The following is a 25,053-nucleotide window of genomic DNA, read 5'->3' on the forward strand; positions in this document are numbered from 1 at the left end:
AAAAAAAAAAAGAAAAGGGCAGAGTCCGCCCTCTTCATCCAACGGGACATCATGGGTCCCCTGGCTGGTCCATCCCACCACGGCCGCCCCTACCTCCTGCCCACGTGCTTAACGCTCAGTATTTTTGTAAAAGCCAAATGGAACCGATATGCAAAGTTGAAATTAAAGATGTGCTGTCCCCACGTCGTTGTCAGAGAGCTGAAATCCACCAGAGAAACCATTGTCACCGCCTGCCTTCGAACCTTATCTCGAAAATCCATACGCAAAGTTGTCTACAGGGGCTTTATTTTCTTTTTCTTCCCGATTTTAATCAGCTTAACTTCATCCGATAATACGATGGGTGGGATAACCCCTGCCGCTGATAAACTTCCTTATCCAGAGGTTTCAGGATGAAACACTGGGCGGAGGGGGGGGAGACCTTATCTTGGGAGAGGCTCCTTTGTGTTTTGCTAGCATTTAACAGTTGGTTTATCAAAAACACCCAGGGCAAAATGCATCATTTTCACATAACTGCACAAAGATGTCTCGCCGGGTGCATCACCACCAAGGAGTCAGAATGCCGTATGTCTGCAACCCTAGGTCATCTGCAGTGTGGAAGAGGTTTGGGGTGTCAGTGGCTGCTGCACACAGGCGTGCATCGTGCGGAAGTTGGGGTTACAGATGGGAGATGGCTTAGACTCCCTGTCTTTTCTGCTCTCTCCCCCAGTATTCTAAGACGGTGGTTCACATTCCTGGAAGAGTCCCCAGATGCATGCAGGTCACGCTGTGGATTCTGGGCCCCAGCTTAGAGAAACAGAGACTGAGTATTCCAAACGAGATCCAGGAATCTGTCTTTGAACAAATTCCACAGCCTGGTGGTTCTCAAACGTTGGCGTCTGCAGAACCACCTGGAAAAATCCCGGCGCCCAGCTTCCTCCACGGGCCGTGGAAGACAGGATCTCTGGGGACGACGTCCAGGAAAGCTCAGGGCGGTGCTCCGAGGAGTGAAATCTGGCCGCGGTTGCGGTAGTGTGGTTCTGGCCATGAGTTCCCAAGCTGGGTAGTTAGAAGGGGTCTCTGGGGAGGGAGCAGCCGGGTGAGGGGGCGTTGAGTGGCGTGGGTGCACCGGGTGTGCTCAGAGGCTGCAGCAGGTGGAACTGGGCAGGGCCAGGCTGTGTTCGAGGGAGGCCCGGACATCTCGTCTGCGGAAGCATCTCGGAGGTGCCACCACACTCTGTCTTCCCGGCAAGCCCAGCGGTATCTGCAGAGAGTCTCATTCCAGAAGCACGTCGTAAAAAGAGACTTTTATGTGAACATCTGCAATGTGGACGTGCCAGGGCTGTTTTTTTTTTTTTTCTTCTCTGGCCTTCCCTACACAACTTTCTCCTTGATTTATGATTTTCCCCCCTTTTTTCCTTCTTGGCTTCTGCTGTTGGAAAGAATGATATTAATGCCACGTGGCCCTGAGCCTGCCAAAGTCAGTTTCTCCATCTGCAGAATGGGCCCCATCACCCCAGCTCGGTGGCTTCTGGGGGCTAAGAGGCAGGGCTCTCTGGGGGACAGGGAATGGGGCAGGCTGCAGTTTCTGATCCCCAAGGGAAAAAACCTTAGGTGGTCCCCAGGACCTTGGCGAGCATCCGGGGCTCAGGGAGAAGAGCCCTGGCCCCCAAAAGAAAGGTGCCCTTTGGGAGACCCCAGAGCAGTTTCTAGAAAAATGCACAGCTTTCTCTTTGGCTGTCATTTGGCTGCAAACAGACTTCTGCATCTCCATTTTGTTTTTTTGTTTTTTTGTTTGTTGTTTTATTTTTTTTGTGGTTTTTTTTTTGAGTTGGAGTCTCACTCTGTCGCCTAGACTGAAGTGCAGTGGCCGCTCCCGGCCACCGCGGCCTCGACCTGCTGGGGTCTGGCGATCCTTCTGCCTCAGCCTTCCAAGTAGCTGGAACTACAGGCGCGCGCTACCACGCCCGGCTGATTTGTGATTTATTGTAGAGATGAGGTCTCGCCAAGTTGCCCAGGCGGGTCTCGAACCCGCGGGCTCAGGCAATCCACTCACCTCAGCCTCCCAAAGCGCGGGATTGCAGGCTGAGTCACCGAGCCCGGCTACATCTCCGTATTTTACTAATGACCTCACTCCCGGGACACTTGTGGTTAATCTTGGTGCTTTACGAGTTTTGTGCAAATGCCCACGGCTTAACCAGGAATGAATTTGGTGTTTTTGTTTTGACAATGACACTCTTGTCCCCCTGCATGAGAGGCCTGAGCTCTGAGACTTCTATCGCCGGGCACGGCACCATGGGGGGGGCGTAGGAGCCTCTCAGGCAGCCACATCAGGGCACAAGAGGCCAGAACGTGTCACTAGAAGCTGATGTCACTACAAATGCCACCCGCCCCTGGGGAGTCCCAGTGAAAGCTGCTGTCAGTGACACTCACCCCCTGGGGGAGCGAGCCCAGGGCAGCTTTGGAGTGGAGCAGGACGATGGGAGTGGAGGCCTAGCTCTCGTGGTGAGTCCTCGGGGAAGCCTAGAGGCGCCCACAGGACTTGGGGTCAGGTCCTTCCGACATGTCCTTCTGTTCCCTGCTCCTCCATGGGCAGATTGGGCCAAGGAGTTCGAAGACACGGCTCTGTCCTTCACGGGACCTTCAGAAAGCCTCTCCTGGCTGGGCAGAGTGGCTCATGCCTGTGATCTCCACACTTTGGGAGGCTGCGGCGGGAGGATGGCTTGAGGCCAGGGTCTCAAGACCAACCTGGGCCATAGAGCAAGAAGTTATCTCTACAAAAAAATAAAAAATTAGCCAAGCGTGATAGCGCGTGCCTGTAGGCCCAGCTACTCAGGAGGCTGAGGGGGAAGGATCGCCAGAGCCCAGGAGGTCGAGGCTGCAGTGAGTGGCGATCATGCCACTGCAAGCCAGCCTGGGTGACAGAAGCCTCCTCCCTACCTCTCAGGAGGCCTCTGGTTACCGGTCACTCACCTGCGATGACCGGTGTTTGTTCTTTCCAAAAGCCAAGTTCTCCCCACGACACCCCCTGGCAGGGGCTGAGGCTGGAGTTTGTGGAGGAAGCAGGATTTTGCACCAGGGCGATGGTGCCATTAACCCTCGGCATCCCCCTGTCTCCAGGAACAGGTGCCCACCTGTTCCCACTCCAAGGGAACGGGTGCCCACCCAGGGCTCTGCCGTGTCCCTGTCTCCCGATGGCCTCGCCTTGGGCCCCCAGCCTCTGTGGAATATTTGTTTTGCTCAACGTCTGACGGGCACCTGTCCTCAAAGACCCCACGAGCACAGTCTTCTGCGGAGCAAAGAGCTTGGGGCATGGACGGCCGCCACTTCATCCCTGCCTGCCCGTGTGGTCTCGCATGTGTAGGCTTACCTCTCTGTTCCTCCGTTTCCTCATCGCTCTGGGGGACATTCGCAGGCCTGCCATGTGATTTGTTCCGGGATTATGTGAGATAGCGCACCCAGTAATATCAGCCATGCTGAGCGTAAGGACCTGTGTGTGCACGTGTGTGCAGCAGAGAAATGGCTTCTGCCTTCAAGAATCGGCAGATCATTTGGGGAAAGAAGCAAGAACCCTTTGATTCATCCTATCAGCCGATGCCTGCTGACACCTACTTTGTGCCAAGTTTTGTGAGGTCCGAGACCCCTCTACAACCACCAACCCAAATAACTGTCTTGCTGTCTCTTGATTACCTCTGCTGATGGTGCATTCACTACCTTTCAGCCAGTTTCTTCCATGAGAAATTTTTCCTTCATGCACAGTAGCGGGAAAAGTATTAACCCCAACAGATCTGGGTTCAAACCCATCAACTTACTAGGGGTTGGCCATGGGCAAGTTGGTTTACTGATCTGTCAGATGGGCATCGTGATACTAGCTGGAGTCACTGAGGGCAAGCCTGGCTCCGAGTGGCCCTCAGAGTGATGGCTTGCCATGGGCGGGTTAGCAGGGGGAGCCACCACTGTGACCTCATGTGATGCTTCCTCCCATCACTTGGGTAGCAGCAATGTCATTTTACAGAGGAGAAAACCAAGGCCCAGAAAGTGGCCTCCCATAGTGACAGAAACAATGGCAAAAGCTACACTTGACACAGCGCAGTGTCTCTTTTTCTTTCTTTTTTTGACTGGGAGAGCTGCTGGAAGAAGGCGAGACTCCAAAGCGGAGAAGTGTGGTGTTTCTAAATCACGAATGTGCCCGCCATTCTCCCGTCAAAAGCCTTCAGCTTATCATCCCAGCAGACTCCAGCCTCCTGACCTATGCGGCCCACTGAGCACAGCCTCACCCATCCCGGCCTCCACCCTGCACCCTCCACCAGGCCCCGGGCACTGGCACACATTGCCAGCTCAGAGCCTGGGCACCTGCTGGTCCTTGTGTGCCCGGCGCTCTCTGTCTTCCCTGCAGCTGTCCTCCACGCCTCCTTCCAGGCCCAGTCCTCCTCACGCCTCCTCCTTTGAGCAGCCCTCTCCAGCCGGGACACACAGCTCTGCCTCCCCTGTCCCCTGTGGACAGGTCTGTCGGTCCCCACCTGTATCCGTAGCACCTAGGCTTACACAAAATGCAAGTTGGCCAGACAGCTGTTGAGTGAACGAGTGAATGAAAGGGAGCATGAGCCGGGCTCGGTGGCTCAGCCTGTCATCCCACGCCTTTGGGAGGCTGAGGTGAGTGGATGGCCTGAGCCCGCGGGTTCGAGACCCGCCTGGGCAGCAAGACCTCATCTCTCCAAGAAATCAAAAAAAATTAGCCAGGCGTGGTCGCACACGCCTGTAATTCCGGCTACTCGGAAGGCTGGGGCGGAAGGATCGCCGGAGCCCAGCAGGTCGAGGCTGCGGTGGCCGGGAGTGGCCGCTGCACTCCAGTCTGGGCGACAGAGTGAGACTCCAGCTCAAAAAAAAAAGGAAGAAAGGGAGCATGAAGGAATAAATGAATGGGTGGACGCACCATCACCATGGCTTGCAGTCATCGACTACCAGGTTGGCCCCGCTGGGCGACCCCAGGAGGAGAGGCGCCCGGCCTTGTGTGCTCTGCCTCGCTGGCACGCGGCAGGCATCCGTCGTGGAATGAGAGTCCATAGACGCATCTCCCGCTAAACCGTCAGCCCCGAAGGCAGAACCCACCGCCCCTGAAGGCAGAGTCCACTGCCCACCCCACCCCCCGCGACCATCCGCTGGCGGGGAGGGACTGATCAGTTACCAGGAGTCTGGACTCACGAGTAACCCGCAGGCACGGGCCCGGGCGTCGGCGCGGGGGCTCAGGGGGCCCTGGGGTCCTGGGGTCTTCCGGCCCTGGGGTCCTGGGCTTTTCCCACGCGCATCTCCGCGGCGGGACCTTCTCCCCAGCCTGCGGCTGGGATTCTCCCGCCACTGGATGGCGCCAACGGCCAAGGCTGGCCAGGCGGGCAGCGCAGAGCCCTGTCTCCCGGGGCACCCCGTCCGCCCCGTCCCAGGGAGACCCGCTCTGCTGCTCGCCTTAATCAGCTCTGGGCCCCCGTCCCGAGCCTCCCTTCGCCTCGGGTTGGAGAGAGGGAGGGAGCGTGACCCCTGAGCCAGGTGCCCACCAAGACGCAGCCCATGCCAGCTCAGCTCAGCGTGTCCATCCAGATGCCCCGTTCTGGACGTCGTGGGGGCGGGGAGGACAGACGGCCGAACCCGAGCAGGGGGAGTCGTGCTTTGCCAGTCTGCCCAGAGCCAGAGCGCCCGCACACCCCTTCGACCCTCCCCACCCCCTTGCCTCCCCGCATGCGAAATGCCCCTTTGATGCCTAGCTGCCCTCAGGGGAGGGGGCATGACTGTATCCATATCCCAGATGCTGACCCTCAGAAAGGTTAAGAGGTGTGTCCAAGGTCACAGGAAGAGAAGCCAGGCCTGTCTCAGGTTGCATGCTTGCTTTTTTTTTTTTTTTTTTTTGAGTTGGAGTCTCATTCAGTCGCCCAGACTGGAGTGCAGTGGCCGCTCCCGGCCACCGCAGCCTCGACCTGCTGGGCTCCGGCGATCCTTCCGCCTCCGCCTTCTGAATAGCTGGAACTACAGGCGCGCGCTACCACCCCGGCTGATTTTTGGATTTATCGTAGAGATGAGGTCTCACCGAGTTGCCCAGGCGAGTCTTGAACCCGCAGGCTCAGGCAATTCACTCACCTCGGCCTCTCAAAGCACGGGATTACGGAGGCTGAGTCACTGAGCCCGGCCACATGCTTTCTTGACATCCAAACTGAGGCCTGAGAAGACAAGTTCCCCGAGATGCCATGTCCCGGCTTTCAGTGACACTGACGCCCCTTTTAGCCAACAGTGCCCTGTCCTTCCATGCCACCAATCGACACTTATGAATCCCTGGTGTTTCAGGCACACAGAGACGCACGGCCTAGACGCTGCCCTTACAAGTTCACATTCTCCTGGGAAAGCAGCGCCTCTGACCCAGCCTGGCAAAGGCAGGGAAGGCTTCCTGGAGGAGACAGCCTCTTTATCGCCTCTGCCAAGAGCACATCCTGACAGAATGGAGTCTCACTGGAAAGGGTTAGCTGGTCCCTACAAAGCTCTGAAGCTTCTAGGGTCACAGCCTGGAAGGAGCAGTCTCTCTCCACAGAATCCAAAAGCGGGGTGTGTATGTGTATGTGTGTGTGTGTGTGTGTGTGTGTGTGTGTGGTTTTACTGATTTGGGAATGTGGGGTGGTTTTTTTGTATCCTGTTGTTGTTTTTGAAGAAATGCAAACTCATCCCCATCTCACCCTGCCCTGGTCCCACAGAATTCACAGATATTAACCTCCAAACACACACAGAAGCGTCATCACTGACTGCATAGCATCTTATGAGAAGGCCGGGCAGGACAGATCAGCGGGTGAGGGTCAAGATAGGCCTCTCGGAGGAAAGGGTCCCAGGTGAAGAAAGGTGTAAGGGTCCTCTGAGCCACAGAAAACCACATCGTGACAGCCTCGAGGCAGGAAAAGGGGTGGATATGGCTGAGCCTGGAAATCAAGCTTCTGGGTGACAAAGGCCTCAAATCAGGGCTTGCCTTTGTGACTTTCAAGAGCCCTTTACTCACTGCATCAATAGTTACTACACTTGACCAGGCATGATGGCTCACATCTGTGAGGCTGAGGCATAGAATTGCTTGAGCCCAGGAGTGTAAGACCAGCCTGGGCAACATAGCAAGACCTTGTCTTTACCAAAAAAAAAAAAAAAAAAAGCTGGGTGTGGTGGCGCATCCCAGCTACATAGGAGACTGAGGCAGGAAGATTGCTTGAACCCAGGAGTTGGAGGCCATGATGAGTTATGATCCTGCCACTGCGCTTCAGCCTAGGAGACAGAGTGAGACCCTGGCTCAAAAGCAACAACAAAAAAGTTATTGCACTTATTTCATGCTGGGCCCAGAACCAAGGCCCAGGCTAATTCAGTACGTTGATTAAACCACCTTTCCTCACCTCTGTTCCTCCCAGCCAAGTATGGAAGAGCAAGCACACTCAGCTGGGCAGAGCGATTCTTGCCCTGGTGTTCAGAGAGCTTCCATATGCCCCCAGGATGCAAAGCATTTTGCAAGGCACTCAAGGCCTCGAGTTATAATAAATCGCCTCTAAAACCTCTCTCTCCCATAAGCTGTGGATTCCTGAAGCTCGGGAAATCTTTGATCGTCAAATGCCTAAAACTTGAGACGATGCATTAGCTCAGCAAACATTTGTCAAGTGAACAAAAGGGCCCAGAGGAGACCAGAGGAAAGGGTGTCCCAGTGAGAAATAAGAGTCTGCTTTGTGTCTGGGCTTTGGCGTGAACTGTGTCACCTTGGGAGTGTCCGTCAGCCTCTAGGGCTCAGTTTCCTCCTCTGTAAAGAGGGAAGAGTCCATCTGAATATCTCAGCGCCTGAGCCCACTGTTCAGAGTGGAAGGCAGATCTGGAGTTCCCACAGAGCGGGCTCGCCTGGTTCCAGATGGAGGGAGCAGCCCCTGCCCTGGCCGCCTCAGAATTCAGGGGTCACCAGTGAGGACCCGGACGGCCTAGGTGTGGGTGGACTGGCTCGAAGCCTGGCTCCAGTCTCCGGCCTCTGAGTCCCCCCACAGTCCTCTGCCTCCATGTCCTCTGGTCTCCTCTGGTAGAAAAAGTGAGGGACCCAGAAGGGACTCAGGGAGACAGCTGGGTGGGACAGCAGGTGACTGGACCCCAGAGAGGCGGGTAGCTTGAAGCCCCTGTCCTCAGACACCTGGGCATGTCCGTATGCCTGCTCTCCAGGGCTGGACAGTTCTTGGGGCCTCAGTTTCCCGTCCTGACTGGTCCATGGTCACGTCTATCCTATTTGCTGGGATAAAGAAGAAGCTGATGGCTGGGGGATAGGAATGGGGATCCCGGGGAGGGGTGGCGGAGTGGGGTGTGTGACGGGGGTGGGGCGCGATCATTGCCCTGAGCGCAAAAAGAGACTCACCTGGGCAGGGCTTGCTGTGACAGGAAGCACGGCTCACCTCCCCATACCCCGAGACCAACTGCCCGGAGCTACAGAGCCGCACACCCACTGCGATGCCAACAGCCCCTTCCTGATGTTCAGACGAGAGAGAGAAATAGTAGGGATAAGTCAGCTGGTGGACAAGGGTGCTGGAGAGTCGTCCTCTGACTCTGTGACATCCTGAGAGCTCTCCGCAGAGACAGAGGGTGGCTCTGCAGGGCGTGGCAGAAGAGCCACCAAATGCATGCCACGCTGCAGCCCCGTGGCTCACAGTAGGCTTCCAACAAGGAGGCCTGCAGCTCCCTCTTCTGTCACATGAGGTCACTCACTCACCTCGGGAGCTGCAGGGACCAGGTGGGAGGAAGGAGGAGAGAAAGAAGCCGGAGGGAGCCCAGGGCTCACCGCTGACCAGCCGAGGGACTCGGGTGACTTGCGTAACTTATCTGACCTTGGAGGTCCTTTGTGCTCTCTGTCCTATTTGATGGTTGACTATCAAAACTTAGACGTACAAAACAATTGTAGGCCAACCTTTTGGACACCATGGGGACGGAAAGGTGACCGTGACGCCTTTGGGCTTTGACACCCCGCCTTGGCAGCCCCCTCACCTGTGCCCTTTCTCTGCAGGCCCTCTCTCCAGCCCCCATGACCATGGCCTCGACCCCAGCTCCACTGGAGGACACGTCCTCACGCCCCCAGTTCTGCAAGTGGCCGTGCGAGTGCCCGCCATCTCCACCCCGCTGCCCGCTGGGGGTCAGCTTCATCACAGATGGCTGCGAGTGCTGTAAAATGTGCGCCCAGCAGCTGGGGGACAACTGTACGGAGGCCGCCATCTGTGACCCCCACCGGGGCCTCTACTGCGACTACAGCGGGGACCGCCCGAGGTACGCAATAGGAGTGTGTGCACGTAAGTGAGACCCTCCGTCCCGCACCTTCCAGCCGGCCCCCGGCCCCCAGCTCTGGCCCACGGCCTGTCTCCCCTGGCATGCCCTGGCCAGGCTTCTGTTTGGAAGGGGGCACCTCCCGCCCCAGGACCTGGCTAGAGGTTAGAGGCTGTGCCCTTCCTAGGAAGAGAGAGTCCCGTGTTCCTCTTGCCTCCAGAATCTCACTTCTTGCTTTTTATTCTGTCCTGGAGACACACTCATGGCTGTCCCCAAGGCTGATGGAGGACCAGAAAAGACCTAAGCCTGGACCCTTTCAGGGATGCCCACAGCCTCTCAGGAAACACAAGGGCACCACAGAGTTCTAGACACCTTAGTAACATTATAAATTAAAATAATACGGTTTTAAAATTCCAGTAGCCTTGAAAGAATAAAAAACAGCAGCCTGCAAACTGTCCTTTCCTACCAGGCAACTACGTTCCTCCAGTTACTATCTTCTTAGCCCTTTCTTTTGATTGTTACTACTAAATAATACATGTCTTCTGCTAATCTCAGTTGGATAGACACACACATTTTGGATAGCCTGTTAATATGTCTGTATGATAGCTGATAACAGCTCCTTCATACCACCCAATATCTCTTCTATTTTCCAAATATCATTGTCATGATTTTTGGCTAAACAACTATCAGTATTTGTAATACTATGATTATGGAAATATTGTTCACTGCAGCATGAGATAGTGTACTTATTTGAATTTCCTTTCTTATGCCTTTTATTTATACTGGAGTTTCTAATTGCCTTTGGTTTTTCTTTAGTCTTGGTCTTATAATATCCTCGTGTTTGAAGGGAAGGTTGTTGTTTGTTTGCTCTTCAAGTGCTCCATCACAGGTATTCTGGGGTTTTTTGTTGTTGTTATTGTTCCTTTATGGGACTTTCTGACCTCCTGCTTCTATCTGGACTTACATCCCCTTACCTTTAATCATATAAGCATTACCCAAAATACATGACCCAGCATGATAAACAGAGATGACAAAGCATTATTACACAAACAGCCTAACTTCTAAAAGCCTCCACAGTCTCATAAATCCAAAAACTTTATTGTTGCCTCAGTGCTGAATCAAGCCTTTCTCATAACCATGACCTCCTATGTACGCCATTAAATATTCACACCCAACACAGTCTCTCATCCTCAGCTAATCCACTGTATTTCTGAGGTGGGTTGTTGATGAGGATCATGTACGTAATTTCCAGTCAATTTCATTTAGACTTCATGGTTAATATATGACACTTTCTTCTTTTTGCATTATTGGTTTGTGCTTCAAATTTCACACCAACTCCTATGTCCTTGGCTTTGCAAGTAACCACCTCACCTCCTCTCATCTTTCCAGTTTTTCTTCTCTTACTGAGATTCATGATTAGCCACACAAAACAGTGTGTTCAAAGTGATCTTGCAGTATCACCTACACAAAACCACCCATGCATTGGTTAAAGATGTTATTCCTTAGCCTCTGCCCAGACCTGTTGAATCAGGTGCTATAGACGTGGGGGTGGGAGTCTAGACCTTTCATAAGACTCCCAGGTAATTCCCCTCCATGCTGAAGTTCAAGAGTGGCTGCTAATACACAGTCAGTCTTCTGCCCTCTCCCAATAACCCAGGTAGGAACACCTGGCCTGGCCTGCATGCACAGCCCCCTCCAATTATAGGGGCTGTCTCATAATCTCTTTCTTCTTTTAATACTGCTCTTTGAGGTCATTAAAGAGATCATTTCGTTCACTGCAATTCTGTGAATCTCTAAAGCTGTATTGAGCTCTTTAGAGAATGAGGCTGCACACTTTTTTTTTTTTGAGTTGGAGTCTCACTCCGTCACCCAGACTGGAGTGCAGTGGCCACTCCCGGCCACCGCAGCCTCGACCTGCTGGGCTCCAGCGATCCTTCCGCCTCAGCCTTCCAAGGAGCTGGAACTACAGGCACGTGCCACCATGCCCGGCTAATTTTTTGATTTATTGCAGAGATGAGGTCTCGCCAAGTTGCCCAGGTGGGTCTCGAACCCGCGGGCTCAGGCAATCCACTCACCTCAGCCTCCCAAGGTGTGGGATTACAGGCTGGGCAGCACACTTTTACAGACATTCTCTCAAGGATCCAGAGGTTGGTGGGCCCAGAAACTGCCTCCCCATCAGGTCCTGGAAAACCACCTTTGCAGTCCCCCACCCTCTTCCACTCTCATCTTTGTCTTGCCCTTCACCCACTCCAGCCTCTTGGCTTCCCTTTGTGTATTACCTTGCCTTCTATTTGGAAAAACAAAGCCGTGGTCCAGGGAGACTGCAGTAGAACTTACACTAACCAAGGGTCCCTCCGTCACGGAGGTTTGCAAACACTGAGATCAATAAAATGAAACAGGAGTTGCAAAGGCTTCAAGTGTGCATGTCCATTGTCAAGTTCCAAGAGTGCCATCCTAAGCTTCCTCATAAGCTTTTTTCTTTTTCAAACATATTTGGACACTGAACGCTCTTGTCCAGGTGGAGTCTCACCCACTTATCTTGCCACCCACACTCACACATACATACGTCACTTGCACACAGGAGCACACACACAAGCACACATCTCATTAGTGCTCTACTGAGTTTGTGCCCAGAAAATGCTGCCATCTGAGTTCATGAGCCCCTCGTGCAGAAAAAAAGAGAGTCCAAGGGTCTCTCTGGGCCAGAGAAGAGAAAGAATCCCTTTAATAGACAGTCTTTCAGAAAATGGTCAGCTCAGTCAATGGCCAGCCCCTAGAACATGACCAAATCTGTCCTTGATGATTTACATGTAATAGGCCAGTGGCTCACACCTGTAATCCCAGCACTTTGGGAGGCCTAGGCAGGAGGATTACTTGAGCACAGGACTGCTCAAGGCCAGCCTGGGAGACATAGTGAGACCTCAACTCTACAAAAAAATTTTTTAAAATGGCTGGACATGGTGGCATGTGCCTGTAGTCCCAGCTACTCAGGAGGCTGAGGCAGGGGGATCTCCTGAGCCCAAGAGGTCAAGGCTGCGGTGAGCCATGATCATGCCACTGCATTCCAGCCTAAGTGACTGAATGAAACTTCGACTCAAAAAAAAAAATGTGTGCAATTAGGCCAGGACAAGGCAAGCAATAAAAACAAACAATTGCAATCCTGGAACATAAACTCAAACAGCGGATAGTGAAAAACAGAAAGCTGGTGATTGCAGGCTTCGGTTCTCAAAGATCGCCCTGGTGGGCCCAGCTACTGTGGCCAGGCAGGAAAAAGCTAGCTCTCACTCAGAATGCTCAGCTTTCAAAAGGATCCAGAAATTCAGATTCGTGTATGATTTGTAAATGTTGACAACACATTCAAGCATCTTTTAAAAATACCCTGTGGGCCAAGTTAAACACTCTGTGGGCAGAGGGTGACCCCCGAATAGACGGGTTGGCTATTTTGGGTGTCCAAACAGTCCTCTACGTCTCATGCAGCTGGGTCAGGTCTGAGGGCAGTGTGGTTTGGTGGAAGGATTGTGATATTTACAGGCAGGCGGACTGGGGTTTTAAAGCCTGGCTCTCCCACTTCTTAGCTACGTGACTATGGGCACATTGCTTAAGCAGCTCCATGCAGCCAACTCCCGTCGTTGAGGAATAAATAAGGATATGCAAAAAGAAAAAAAAGGGCTCAGCCGCTCCTGGCTTTTGTCTGATTCTCTTGATTCTAACCTTTTGTTGCAGTGGTCAGGTCCTCCAAGTCTTACCCATGGTCATCCTCCGGGGATGGCAGGGGGAGGGCCAGGTCCTATTCCAGGCCTAGACTCCCACCCCCTTCTGAAGAGAGAAGAGAAAGAATAAAGAGTCAGCGAGTATTAACTCACGCATGGTCCTCGGCCCTAGACACCTGAGTTCAAATCCCAGTGGCCTCGCTAACTAGTACTATGACGTTAGGTAAGCTGCTTAGCCCTTTAAGTCTCGGTTCCCTCATCAGGGACAGATGACCCAGACGCTGTTAAGTGCCTGATACATGCTAGGAGCCCAGTAAAGATTAGGGACCCCGTCACCCACTCTTCACTCTCACTAGGAACGCAGGTGAGTGACAGCACAAAAATGGAGTCACCACGAGGCGGTCCATTGCGGTGTCGGTGAGGGGAGAGAAGGGCCCGATGGCAGTGCAAGGTGACTTGAGTTCCTGGAAGTGCTGTGAGAAGAGGGAAGACTGGAGACTTGGAAGTCAGGGATTAGCTAGGAGGGGGTAGGGGAGGTGTGCCTGGCTTCGCCATCTCACCAGGAGCCCTTCCATTGATTAGAAAGAGCTCGAAGGAGGAGGGCACCCTCAGGTAATCTGCGGATGGGACCATTCTCGGCGGCCGCATGTCCTGCCAGCCTGAGGTGGCAGCTGGTCACCAGCCCAGCGCCGCCCACTTCCTCACCTGGAGCTCGGAGGAGACGAGCATCTTTCAGACACCGCAGTTCTCAACTTCGGCTGCAAGGTTGCCTCACCAGGGAGCTTTAAAGAATATGAGGTCAAAAAGAAAAATTCAGAGACTCAGGTCCCCTTCCAGGTGCCGAGGCGTGATGTGGGCGTCAGATGTCATTAAAGCTCCCCTGAGCAGCTCATGGGAGGAACCACTGTGCCAGGACCCAGGCACTCAGCATTGGCTCCTCCCATCAGAGTCTCCACCCAGAAAGGCAGAGTCCTGGACTTAGCTCATGCCCCTGTCCCCCACCACGCAACACACACACACACACACACACACACACCCCATCCTGGAGAGAGGGTGCGGCAGTGACTCAGAAAGTCAAGATGCGGGATCCACTCGGCGCGTCCTCTGCCTTTTTCTTCCTTCCTCTTTTCCCTTCTTTTCTGGTGTCTGGCAGAAGAAAACGGGTCGATGAGTCATGGAGGCAGATCCCCTGGGTTTCAGTCCCAGTTCTGTCACTCACCAGTTCTGTGACCCTGAACCAGTTCATCTTTTCACCTCTCTGGGCGTTCCCGTCTACCAAATGCGGAAAACAAAACTCTCGGCGTGAAGTCACTGGTGAATGGAGTGAGAAGACAGAGACGGAGCCTGGCCAAGATCAGCACACATCCACATCCTGCCCTCTGCGTCCCCGCCCGGACAGCCACACCCAGAAAGAGCAGCTAACCACAGCGAGATTCACGACTGAGGTGCGTCCTGCTGTGGTCACCTTGGACTTGCAACGTCACCTGGCAGAGACTCGGTTCTGCTGTATATAAAAATGAAGTTGATCCCATCATCGTGTTTCCTTATAGAATGAGATAAATAATGCAGCTGGGTGCAGTGGCTCATGCCTGTGATCCCAGCACTTTGGGAGGCCAAGGCAGGAGGATCACTTGCGGCTAGGGGCTCGAGACCAGCCTGGACAACACAGCAAGATCCTGTCTCTATATAAAGATTTAATTTTTTAAAATAAGTAAGGCAATAAGCATTAGACCCAGTGTCCAACAATAGGAACTAGTACTTAGAAAACCTTCACTCCTGCTAGATATTATTAGGATTGTTATTATTAATAACCACCTCCAGGCAAACTACAGAATAGGAGACAGCTACTGGCCCACTGATGGTCCCCAGCTGCACCTCCTTGGGTGGGCAATCTTGTTGTTCCGGGGTGCTCTGCCTGCATTTCCAGAAGCGGGTCCTGGCAGTGCTCCTTCCAAAGCGATCCAGAAGCTGGGCCCTTCTCCCCACGACTGTGGGCCCTTTCTCTCTTGCTGGGTTATGGGGGTGGTCCCTTATGCCACCCTTGCCCTCTTCAGTCTGTTCACCACTCGGCACCATGTAAAGCAGCTTTCATATCATTCCTTCAACAGTTATTTATTGAGCACCTACTGTGTGCCAGGCACAGAGCACCTACTGTGTGCCGGGCACGGTGCTCTAACAGCTTTGCTCCTTCCTCTGAGCCCTTCCCAGGCCCCTCCGGCAGCCCAGGTCTACTTCCACCTTAAGCCTTTATACCTCAGGTAGGGCTCCTCCCTTACCTGGAAGGCTCCTCCCCTAGCCAACACCTAGGACAGGCCGATTCTTTCTCTCCTTCTGGTCTTTGCTGAAGCCCTGTGACTTCCTCAGGGAGGCCCTCCCGGCCCACCCCATTTAAATGTGCCGCTGTCTGGCTCCTCCCAGCTCCCTCTCCCTGCTCCACTTTTCTCCCAGACACCTGTCACCCTCAATGCTCACCATCGTTAGGATGGATCTGTCTTCCCCTTCTATCCCCTCAAGGGCATGTCCCTAGCACCTGGAAGTCTGTATAAGCACAGCCGCCCATGAAGGGAGCAGGTGTTTCGAAGTGCTTGTTGTACATACTTGTGTCTTCAGACAGGTGAGCCCTAGTGACAGGTCCTCCTCCGTGCCAGGCCGTGCGGAGGACACTGCGGGGAGCAAGCCACCTGCGTCCCCGGCCTTGGGAAGCTGGATCCTTTCACTGCTGTGGCCAGCCCAGGCCCCTGGCATGGCCCAGATGGGCCTGGCGCTGGGGTTCCCCCATAAGTGCCAGCTGAAGCTCACATGAATTTCCGCAGTCGACGCTGGAGTCCCCTCACACGCCCCACGCCCTCGCCCTCCGCCGCGCCTCCTCCATGTTGGAAGCCAGAGGCAGCCCTCAAACCCGGGGGGCCCCGAAACCGCGAGGCCTGACCCGCTCCTGTGTTCGCAGAGGTGGTCGGCGTGGGCTGTGTCCTGGACGGGGTGCGCTACAGCAATGGCCAGTCCTTCCAGCCCAGCTGCAAGTACAACTGCACGTGCGTGGACGGCGCGGTGGGCTGCACGCCGCTGTGCCTCCGCGCGCGCCCCCCGAGCCTCTGGTGCCGCCGTCCCCGGCGGGTGAGCGTGCCCGGCCGCTGCTGTGACCAGTGGGTGTGCGAGGACGACGCCGGGAGGCCACGCAAGCCCGCAGCGCGCGACACGGGCGCCCTCGGTGGGTGCGGGCCTGGGGACGGGGCTTGGGGTGTGGGCCCCGGGGGGGACGGGGCCCGCGACTGGAGTGCCCGAGTCCATTCCCTGGCCACCATTCACCAGCTGTGTGACCTTGAGAAAATATCTCAAGTTCCCCATCTGTCAAATGGACACAAGGCCACAAGTCCCGCCTGTCTCACAGGATCCTCCTAGCATAGAGTGAGGAGTGCTTTGTCAAGAACCGCATGGGCAATCTGTTATTATCCTACTGAAGAGTATGGGGTGCACGAATGGAGGAAGGGTAGAGGTGTGGGTACCTGGGGAGGGGAGGCGTGAGCAGAGGAGGCAGGTCTAGTAGAGGCTTCATGATGACTTGAGGCTTTCCCCTTGCTGTGGAGGGAGGGTGGCCAGGTGAGGCTTCTGCCAGGTCAACCAGAGAAGAGGAAGCTGTGGAAAAGTAAAAAGGGGCGAATCTTTGGCTTCGCTGTGGCTGACTGGAGACTAGCCCCGTGCCAGACACTTAGCAGCTACCTAATTCATGTTTGTCGTACTGGTAGACGAACGGATGGAGGGAGAGATGGCTGGATGAATAGATGAACAGACGGATGATAAACGGATGATGTAGAGATGATGGGTGGATGATGGAAGGACAATGGACGGCTGACAGGAGGATGATGGGCAGATGCTGGATAGATGGGTAGGTGAATAGATACAGGGGTACATGGACAGATGGACAGGGTTGGAGGATGGACGATGATGGATGGACGGTGGATGACAGGTGACGGGAAGTGGATAGATGGACAGACGGATGGATGAATACTTAAAGGGATAAAAGGGTGAGCGATGGATTGAGGATGCGTGGGTGGAGGGAGGGATGATGTATGGATGACGGATAGATGGACGGATGGATGAATAGACAGAGGGACAAAAGGCTGGGTCTTGGACAGATGTATAGGTGACGGGATAGATGGATAGATGGCCGATGGCTCATGATGGATGGGTGAAAGATAGATAAACAGATAAAAAAATGGGTAGTGGACGGATGGTGAGTGGATGGAGAGAGGGAGGATATGTGGATGATGGAGGGTTGAATGAGTAGATAGGTGGAGAAGTGGATAGAAGTATGAATGACAGATGGCGGATGGAGAGTGAATGGATGGATAGGTGAATAGCTATACGGATAAAGGGATGGATGGAGGATGGACGGATGCTGAATGATGATGGATAATGCACCGATGGAAAGATGGATGGATCGATCAGATAGACCGATCGATAGACGGAGAGATAGGGTGGATAGATTAAAGGATGGATGATGGAAGGATAATGGACGGGTGGATGGAGGAGGGGAGGGTTGGATGAATAGAAAGATGGATAAATTGATGGATGTATCAAGGATGGATGACGGATTATGAATGGATGACAGATGGATATGAACAAATGAATGGATGGATGGAGGGATAATGAATAGATACACAGATGGATGGATGGGTGATAGGTGGGTGATGGGTGGATAAGCTGGTGAGAATCTGGACTAGGGCAGTGGAGGTAGAGGCGGTGAGGAAGGGTCAGATGCCAGAGGCATTACTGGAGTGAGACTGAAGGTCTTGGTGTCAATCCAGTGTGTGGGGCGTGGAGAAAAAGGAATGGAGGAGGTCACCTGGGCTCATCACTGCCTGGAGTAGAGTGCAAGGGAAGGCGCGTGCATGGGGAGAGGAGCTCTGCTTTGTTTGCAACCCACTGAGTTTGAGGCCGGGCACCTTGCCCACAGGGTCATGAAGAGGGGTGGTCAGTGGAGGCAGCATTGGAGAGGGAAGTGGGCAGAGTGCTTGGAAGTCATCTGCTTGGAGCTGCCGGTGGTGGCTGGGGTGGCCTGGGGGTAATACACAGAGTGAGACAGAGGGGGCCTGGGCGGAGGTCTGGGGAAGTTGACATTTGAAGAGTGGCCAGAAGAGGAGGCGAGAGGGAGACAGAGAGGAGGGCCAGGATGTGAGAAGAAAACCAGGTGCATCTGATGCCGGGTGGCAGCGATGTGGACATTTCTGGAGGCGGGTGTCTACCAGACAAGCAGCCAGGAAGGAGTGAAGAAATGGTCAGAGTTTGGGAGTATGAGGGTACTGGTCATATTTTAAAAGTTATAAGTGTGTGCGACTGCCCAGGGACTGCCCAGTGTAAGGAGAATTTCTCAGCCCCAGCACTCCCAGCATCTTGGCCGGACAGTTCCTTGTGCAGAAGGCTGCCATGTGTGTTGGAGGATGCCAACAGCCTCCCTGGCCTCTACCTACTGGATGCCAGGGCACCCCTCTTCCCGGAGTTGGGACAGCCGAGCACACCTCCAGACACTGCCAAACGTGCCCTGGGGGACACAATTCCCAGGTGGAGACGCAGTCTTCTGTGGACGGGCGGAAGCAGCTTGATCCACAGCAGGCCCAGGGCAGCCACCACCGCCGCCCCCTCAGCGGGGCCACACCAGGGTCACGGGGGGAGCAGGGAGGCGGAGGCTGTCTGCCCATTGTGTGTGGCCCAGTGACCCCGCTCTGACCGAGCAAAGCAGAGCCCCTGCCTAGCCCAGACGACCCAGAAACCAAAGCCCTTTTATCCTCCTAGGCAAATCCCTCCCGCCGCCTCCCAAGATGCTTGCAGCCCCAGCTCCTCCCAGCCCTGCCGCAGCTGTCCCTGGCCACCTCCCTTTCTTCCCTCTGTCTTGCAAGTCTTGCCCTGTGCCACGCGTGGATTCCCGTGTCCTTTCGCCCATGTTCCCTGCACACCCGTTAGCTTGGAGGGCCGATTAGGGACGCTTGCCGACGCGTTCTTGTTCTCCTTCTGGTCCTAGTTCTAGGTCTGGTCTCTCCTGGGTTTCTGGCTTTTCCCATTTCTTCCCTCCCCACCTTCTCTCTCTACCTCTTCCTGTCTCCCCCACCTTCTGGCCTTCTCTCTCTCTCTCCCTCTCTCTCTCTGCTTCTACCATCCTTCTCCCCTTCTCTGTCCCCTCTCTTCTCTGTCCTTCATCTGTCTTCCCAACCCTCCCCGCTCTGCTCTTCCTTTCTCTCTGGCTTCTTGAGCTCTTAGGTCTGCCGAGACCAGCCTCCTCTTGAGACCTTCCTCTTGCGTCTTGTTCCATCTCTCTGCCTTTTCCATTTTCCACCTCGAGAGCACTACCGTCTTCCATTGCCCTAGTCACTGGGTACCCGTCGTGTTCTAGACGCCAGGACACACGCGTGGGGAGAGCCACTCAAGAGTGGGCAGTCGAGTTGCCACAAGTCAAGTGAACACACACACTCACATCGACCGAGGGCTTTGCTTATGAGGGGCCGGGGACAGCTTGGGTGCCTTTCTGGCCACAGCCCTGGACAGAGACGACGGTGGTGAGCCCTTTTGCAGGTGGAAGACAGAAGTGGCGGAGGTGGGAGCTAGCTTTTTGGGAGTCACATAGCGCGCAAGTAGAAGTGCTACCAACCGGGCCCTAGTAATTGGACTCTGAAGTCTGTATACCCTCTTAACCACGACGCCCTTGGCATCACTGAGACAGAAAGTTAGGTACGAGGATGTGGGTGTTTACCTTTGAATTTCCTACAAACAAACATCACATCATCCCTGAAGAGACAGGGACAGTGTCTTTGGAACCTCCTTGCCTAATGCCTAGCAAGGTGCTTGATATATACTCCATCAAAATCTAGTCTCTAACGGTCCAGAAAGACTCGCAAGCAGATATTATTTCCTAATGAAGAGAGGTGGCCAGGGTGGGTTATCTCAGATCACACAGCCTGTAGGTGATAGGGCAGGATTTGAACTTGTATCCACCTGTCTCTGAGATGGCTGCCTTCTATGCGTCCTGCTGCCTCTCTTGATCAAAAAAATATAAGGACCTCAGAACACGTCCTCTGCTCCCTGGGTACCTGTGCTTAGAAGCCACCTTGCTCTCCTGAGAGGTGGGACAGTCGACATCTCTCTCCCTCACCCCCAAGTTGTGGGGACCCCAAATCTTAGTGTGGTGATGGTGAGGCTGAGGACTCATTGGGAATCTGGTTCCCACTTGCAGCGGCAACGGGTGAGGTGGAGCCGTGGCATGGGAACTGCATAGCCCACACCAGCCCCTGGAGCCCCTGTTCCACCAGCTGTGGCCTGGGGGTCTCCACTCGGATCTCCAACGCCAATATCCGGTGCTGGCCTGAGCAGGAGAGCCGCCTCTGTCACCTGCGGCCATGTGACGTGGACATCCATCCGCTCATCAAGGTGGGTCTGGGGCTGAGGCAGGCGTCTGGCCTTCACAGGCAGACAGGCCTGGCTTGAGCCTGGCTCCTGGACTTCCCTGTGGGGGCTATTTTTCAATGGGAAGAGTTAGGCCCACCTGGCAGGTATGGAGTAAAGTTATTTGGGATAATGTGTGTCACCAGGCTGGTGCATTGCAAATTTGACTCAATGGAAGCTTTGGTGGTTACCATATTATTAGAGTCAAGGTCATGTGAGCAGGACCCAGAGACCTTCAGACGTGCTCTTCTCATGATTCTGAGGGGCAGGGCCTTCACTGACTTCCATCTTCCCTCTCCTCCCATGCCAGCCCACACACCTGCCTGCACTGGCCCATATATCCAGCATGCTGGCTGACATGTGGAGCACCTAACGGAACTCAGGACCCCTAGAGTCGAATGCCTGCCTGCCATTAACTACATGTGACTGTGGCCAGTCTGCTCCCAACTCTGAACCCCTGCTCCCTCATCATTAAGACAGCGAAGGTGATCCCTGAAATCGCTTTCACTTTGAGGGTCTAAAATAATTAATAAAAAGCATCAGAAAAATATTGGACCACAGCAGGCTGAGAAGTGGATCATATTTGCCTAACTCAAGTCCTGCTGGGGACTGGTCAGGCTGTTGTCACATCTAAAATAAAGCAAACAAAACAGAAAACTCAACACTGATTCCATTCTTGGCGCACAGGTGGTTTCTTGGGGACACGGAGGAGAAGGCTGCCCAGTAGACGAGACAGCCCACCTTCCCACAGTCCTCTTCAGACTTCCAACGTCATTTCTTCTTTTCCGGGCAGCTTCTCCAATCAGCTCTTTGTCAGCCAATTGAATTCATCCTTTCTGTTTCTCTCCTTCTTCTCCTCTTCTCTGTTCTTCTTCTTTCTCTTTGATTACTTTTCCTTGGGATACTAGCCTTTGAGTTCTCTGTACCTGGTACACAGTAGGTTCTCAGTAGATATCCCTTAACTGAAATACATACATGGAGAATGTTCCAACAGCAGGAGAGATGGGAGCCAAGGTCCCCAACTGGGTGAGAAGGATCTATCACAAAGCCATGCAAGTCCCTCACAGTCGGAGCACGGTCCCACCCAATTTTGTTTCCATAATTATGTGCCCTTAAAGTGTTGCCCAAAGTGTATAAGCATCACGACCCCACAGAGCCTGGATCTAGCGTGGTGTTGGTACTTAGGAAACCCCAAGAATCCTCAGCCAGTGAGTTTAGTAAGTACTGGCTATGTTTCAGGCATGTAGTTATACTAGAGACACAGAAAGGACACCAAGTCTCAAGTAGCCCACAGCCCAGTGGGAGGACAGAGCTACCATCAAAGCATGTCTATCCAGTTCAATAAGTAACATGGTGAGGGTATGTGTGAGCCGTGGGAGGCAGAGGTCAAGGCAAAGCCTTCCTCCCAAATGTGGAGTCTCCATGTCGGTTCTGCCACCAGCTAGCCCAGGTGAGCTTGGTTGGCTGAAGGAGCTATATACATGCTTCCCGTGTTGGTGAGACTATGACAAATGACTGGTCATTAGGAAGGCAGAAAGGTAGGACAGAAGAGAATGGTTGTGAGATACAGCCCAAGCAAAGCAGTGTCCTCCATGGGCCTCTGTTATGCCCGTGTGATGTGACTGGGTCTTGTTGCATTTGTTGATGTCGTTCCTTGCTCAAAGATGCTGTAAATCTGAGCGTAAGGTGGAAGGCTCCCCGGTGGTGGGTGAAAGGGGAAATCGAGGAACTGGAAGAAGAAGGTAGGCGTTCGTGCTCCAGCAACTCACTGAAGCTCCTCCACTTTCCTTCAGGTGGGGAAGAAGTGCCTAGCTGTGTACCAGCCAGCAGCACCCATGAACTTCACCCTTGCAGGCTGCGTCAGTACGCGCTCCTACAGACCCAAGTACTGTGGGGTCTGCACGGACAACAGGTGCTGCATCCCCTACAAGTCGAAGACCATCGACGTTTCCTTCCAGTGTCCGGATGGGCCCGGCTTCTCCCGCCGGGTCCTTTGGATTAACGCCTGCTTCTGCAACCTGAGCTGTAGGAATCCCAATGACATCTTTGCAGACTTGGAAACCTACCCTGACTTCTCAGAAATTGCCAATTAGGCAGGCACAGTTCGTGGGTCTTGGGGTCTAGCCTGGTGCCTGTCAAGCAGCCAACTCTCGGCGGCCAACAACCTGTCACCATTGAGCCTTACGTTGTCCGTCTCCCATTCACTCCCAGTTCCCCTGATGGGGACCCCTACCCTCCTTCCTGTCTCTAATCACTCACATGACCCATGAAGCTGCTCTCTGGGCCCAGACAATGGGTCTCTTCCCTGGCAGCATCTGGCATCCACTCCAAAGAAAATGCCTGTCTCTAACTGTTCTGGACAAGACTCAAGCCCAATCCAACCTGTCCAAGTCCCAAGGAATGGAAGCAGCTAGACATCCAGTATCACAAACGTTCTCTTTAGATGCCAAACCGCAAGACGCTTTGGGTCCATTCAGAAGAATGAATGGGACTCGGAAGGATGGAATAATAATCTGTTATTTGGAGCCTGCCTGGTAACACACTCATAGGCAGTTCTGACCTCGGCACACCAAAGCTGTCTCTGATGCCAAAGATTCGTGCACCCGAGGCCACCAACCATTATTCAAGTGAAGCAAATAGTTGTTTGGTTTTGACTTTTAATGGAAAGTTAAATCCATTAACTTGAACATTGTTGAGTTAGTGTCTCTTCACCCCTGCACTGTGAAGGATGCAGATTGGGTTCATCCCAGTGAGAAATGCAATTTGATAAACATTCTTATTGATGGGAAAAGCCCCCAGTTAATATGCCTGGAACAGGGCAAGATCAACTGGTTTCAGAAGGAACAATTGACCCTGGCAATGAGTCTGCAGCTGACCGACAAGGCTTCAGGTGGTTGGCCAGGCTCTTTTTAAAATCCTCCCCCTCCCCCTGCTCGGGCTTATGGGAATTGGTGGCACCCTGGGATTGGCCTGCCTGGTCCCTGAGAGTGGTGCCCTGGGACCTTCCTATACTGGCGGGAGCCTTGGAAGACCCAGTTGCAGACCAGGCCAGACCCACCTGAAATGACCAAGACAGGTTCAGGTGAGGTATGGGTCAACCCCACAAGTGGGTCCTCCCTGCATCATCCTGGGGTGTCCTCTAGAACTGGGGGCCACAAGACCCCAAGGGTCCCCACACCCAAGGCACCTCTCTTTCTGCCTCAGCAACCCATTTCACAGCCTTTGATTCTACTGACCAAAGTGGCCAGTTTTCTGGTGTGAAGTCAGAGGTTTACCAGTTGTTTAGAGACAAAAATATACTTCAGAGGAACTAAAAGCCAAAGGGGTTGAAGTTAGAAGCAAAAGAAGGTTGTTATTAATGGCAATGAGGCTATTATTTATTTTATAAATATAAATGTACTGTTGTAATTCTTTTCATTAGTATCTTTCATGTACCAGACATTGTTCTCAGTGCTTTACATACACGAGCTCATGGAATCTTCACGACAACGTTCAGAAGTTCCCATGGCTATTTCTGTTCTTACAAATGTGAAAACTGAAGCTTAGAATAGTAAGAAAACTTGAACAAAGTCACCCAGCTGGTGAGTGGGGAATCTGGGATTCAAGTCCAAGTTGGACTGACTTCATAACCCATATTTTCCCACTTTTTCTTAGCACTTCCAAATGTGTCAGAAAATGGGGACATACTGTAATAAGTGGCTCCTTGCTGTCATCTTTCTCATTATTGTCTTTCTAACTCCTTTCCCAATAGAAGAGAGTATCTGCTTTTCTGATAATGTAGGTACCTAAGAATCAAAAAAATATATGTGCTAACAAAAATCCATGCATTCCTCCAGAGATCACCTGCTCTGTCAAATCAGAACGAACTCTTATCATGCAGGTAGAAGATGATTCTGTTGACTTAGTGCTGCATATTGACTGTTGCATGGCTGTTCCCGAGGGAATTTTGTGCAGCATGCAGACAGCCTCCTAAACTGAAAAAAAGGACTGGGAATATGTCCTCCTTACTGTTACCTCCCAAAGGCCTAGACCCATGCAAGGTATACAGTGGTGCTCATATATACTCAATGAATAAAGAAAACTGTGTATGTGTTCTTACTTTTATTCAGAAACCCTCTTCTTCCAAAGTTAGGTGAACATCTAATTTTATCAGCCAAAATTTTATATTAAGTACCATACAAAGAGACATTTAATCGTTTAGAGAAACACGTGTATATATGTACAAGAATTCTTGTGTAAAGAGAATTTACCCCATGAATGCTCCCTCCTGTATGTCTATGTGGATCATGTCAGATTTTCTTAGAGTCAGAACATCCGCTATCTACAAATTACAAGTTAGATAACAGCTCACTCCACTTAAAATTCAGAAGAAACCCAATAGCCAGTTCTTACTCAAATTGCATCTCAGTTTGGGAAACCGAGTCCAGCCTCCAAGATCATGGAATGCCTGGTTGAAAGAATCGGAGATTGTTCTGTCAATGAGTGGAACAAGGTGGCCAGCGTGACCCAGTGACGACTAGTTTTGAGAAACAAATCCGTCTTACTCAGGGCCCAGAAGGCAAGACACAGATCTGTGGGTTGAGCTCATAGGAAAGGAGGCTTGGGTCAGTGAAATGAAACCCTTTTCGGCCATCAGCATGGTTCT

The 25,053-nt window shown here is 53.1% G+C and overlaps 1 protein-coding gene across 1 annotated transcript in view; it reads left to right on the forward strand.

The window, feature by feature from the left end:
• The window catches only part of WISP1 (WNT1 inducible signaling pathway protein 1), a 33,966-nt gene extending 11,465 nt beyond the window's left edge, over nt 1-22,501 (forward strand). Inside the window, exons 2-5 of the mRNA XM_021714412.1 lie at nt 9,014-9,293; nt 15,925-16,185; nt 20,200-20,393; nt 22,202-22,501. Coding sequence (XP_021570087.1) covers nt 9,014-9,293; nt 15,925-16,185; nt 20,200-20,393; nt 22,202-22,501 — 1,035 coding nt within the window. The remainder of the gene's footprint in view (nt 1-9,013; nt 9,294-15,924; nt 16,186-20,199; nt 20,394-22,201) is intronic.
• The last annotated feature ends 2,552 nt before the right edge of the window (nt 22,502-25,053 follow it).

This window comes from Carlito syrichta, unplaced genomic scaffold (assembly GCF_000164805.1).
Source record: "Carlito syrichta isolate Samal-C Ts95f unplaced genomic scaffold, Tarsius_syrichta-2.0.1 Scaffold305643, whole genome shotgun sequence".
NCBI classification, from domain to species: Eukaryota; Metazoa; Chordata; class Mammalia; order Primates; family Tarsiidae; genus Carlito; species Carlito syrichta.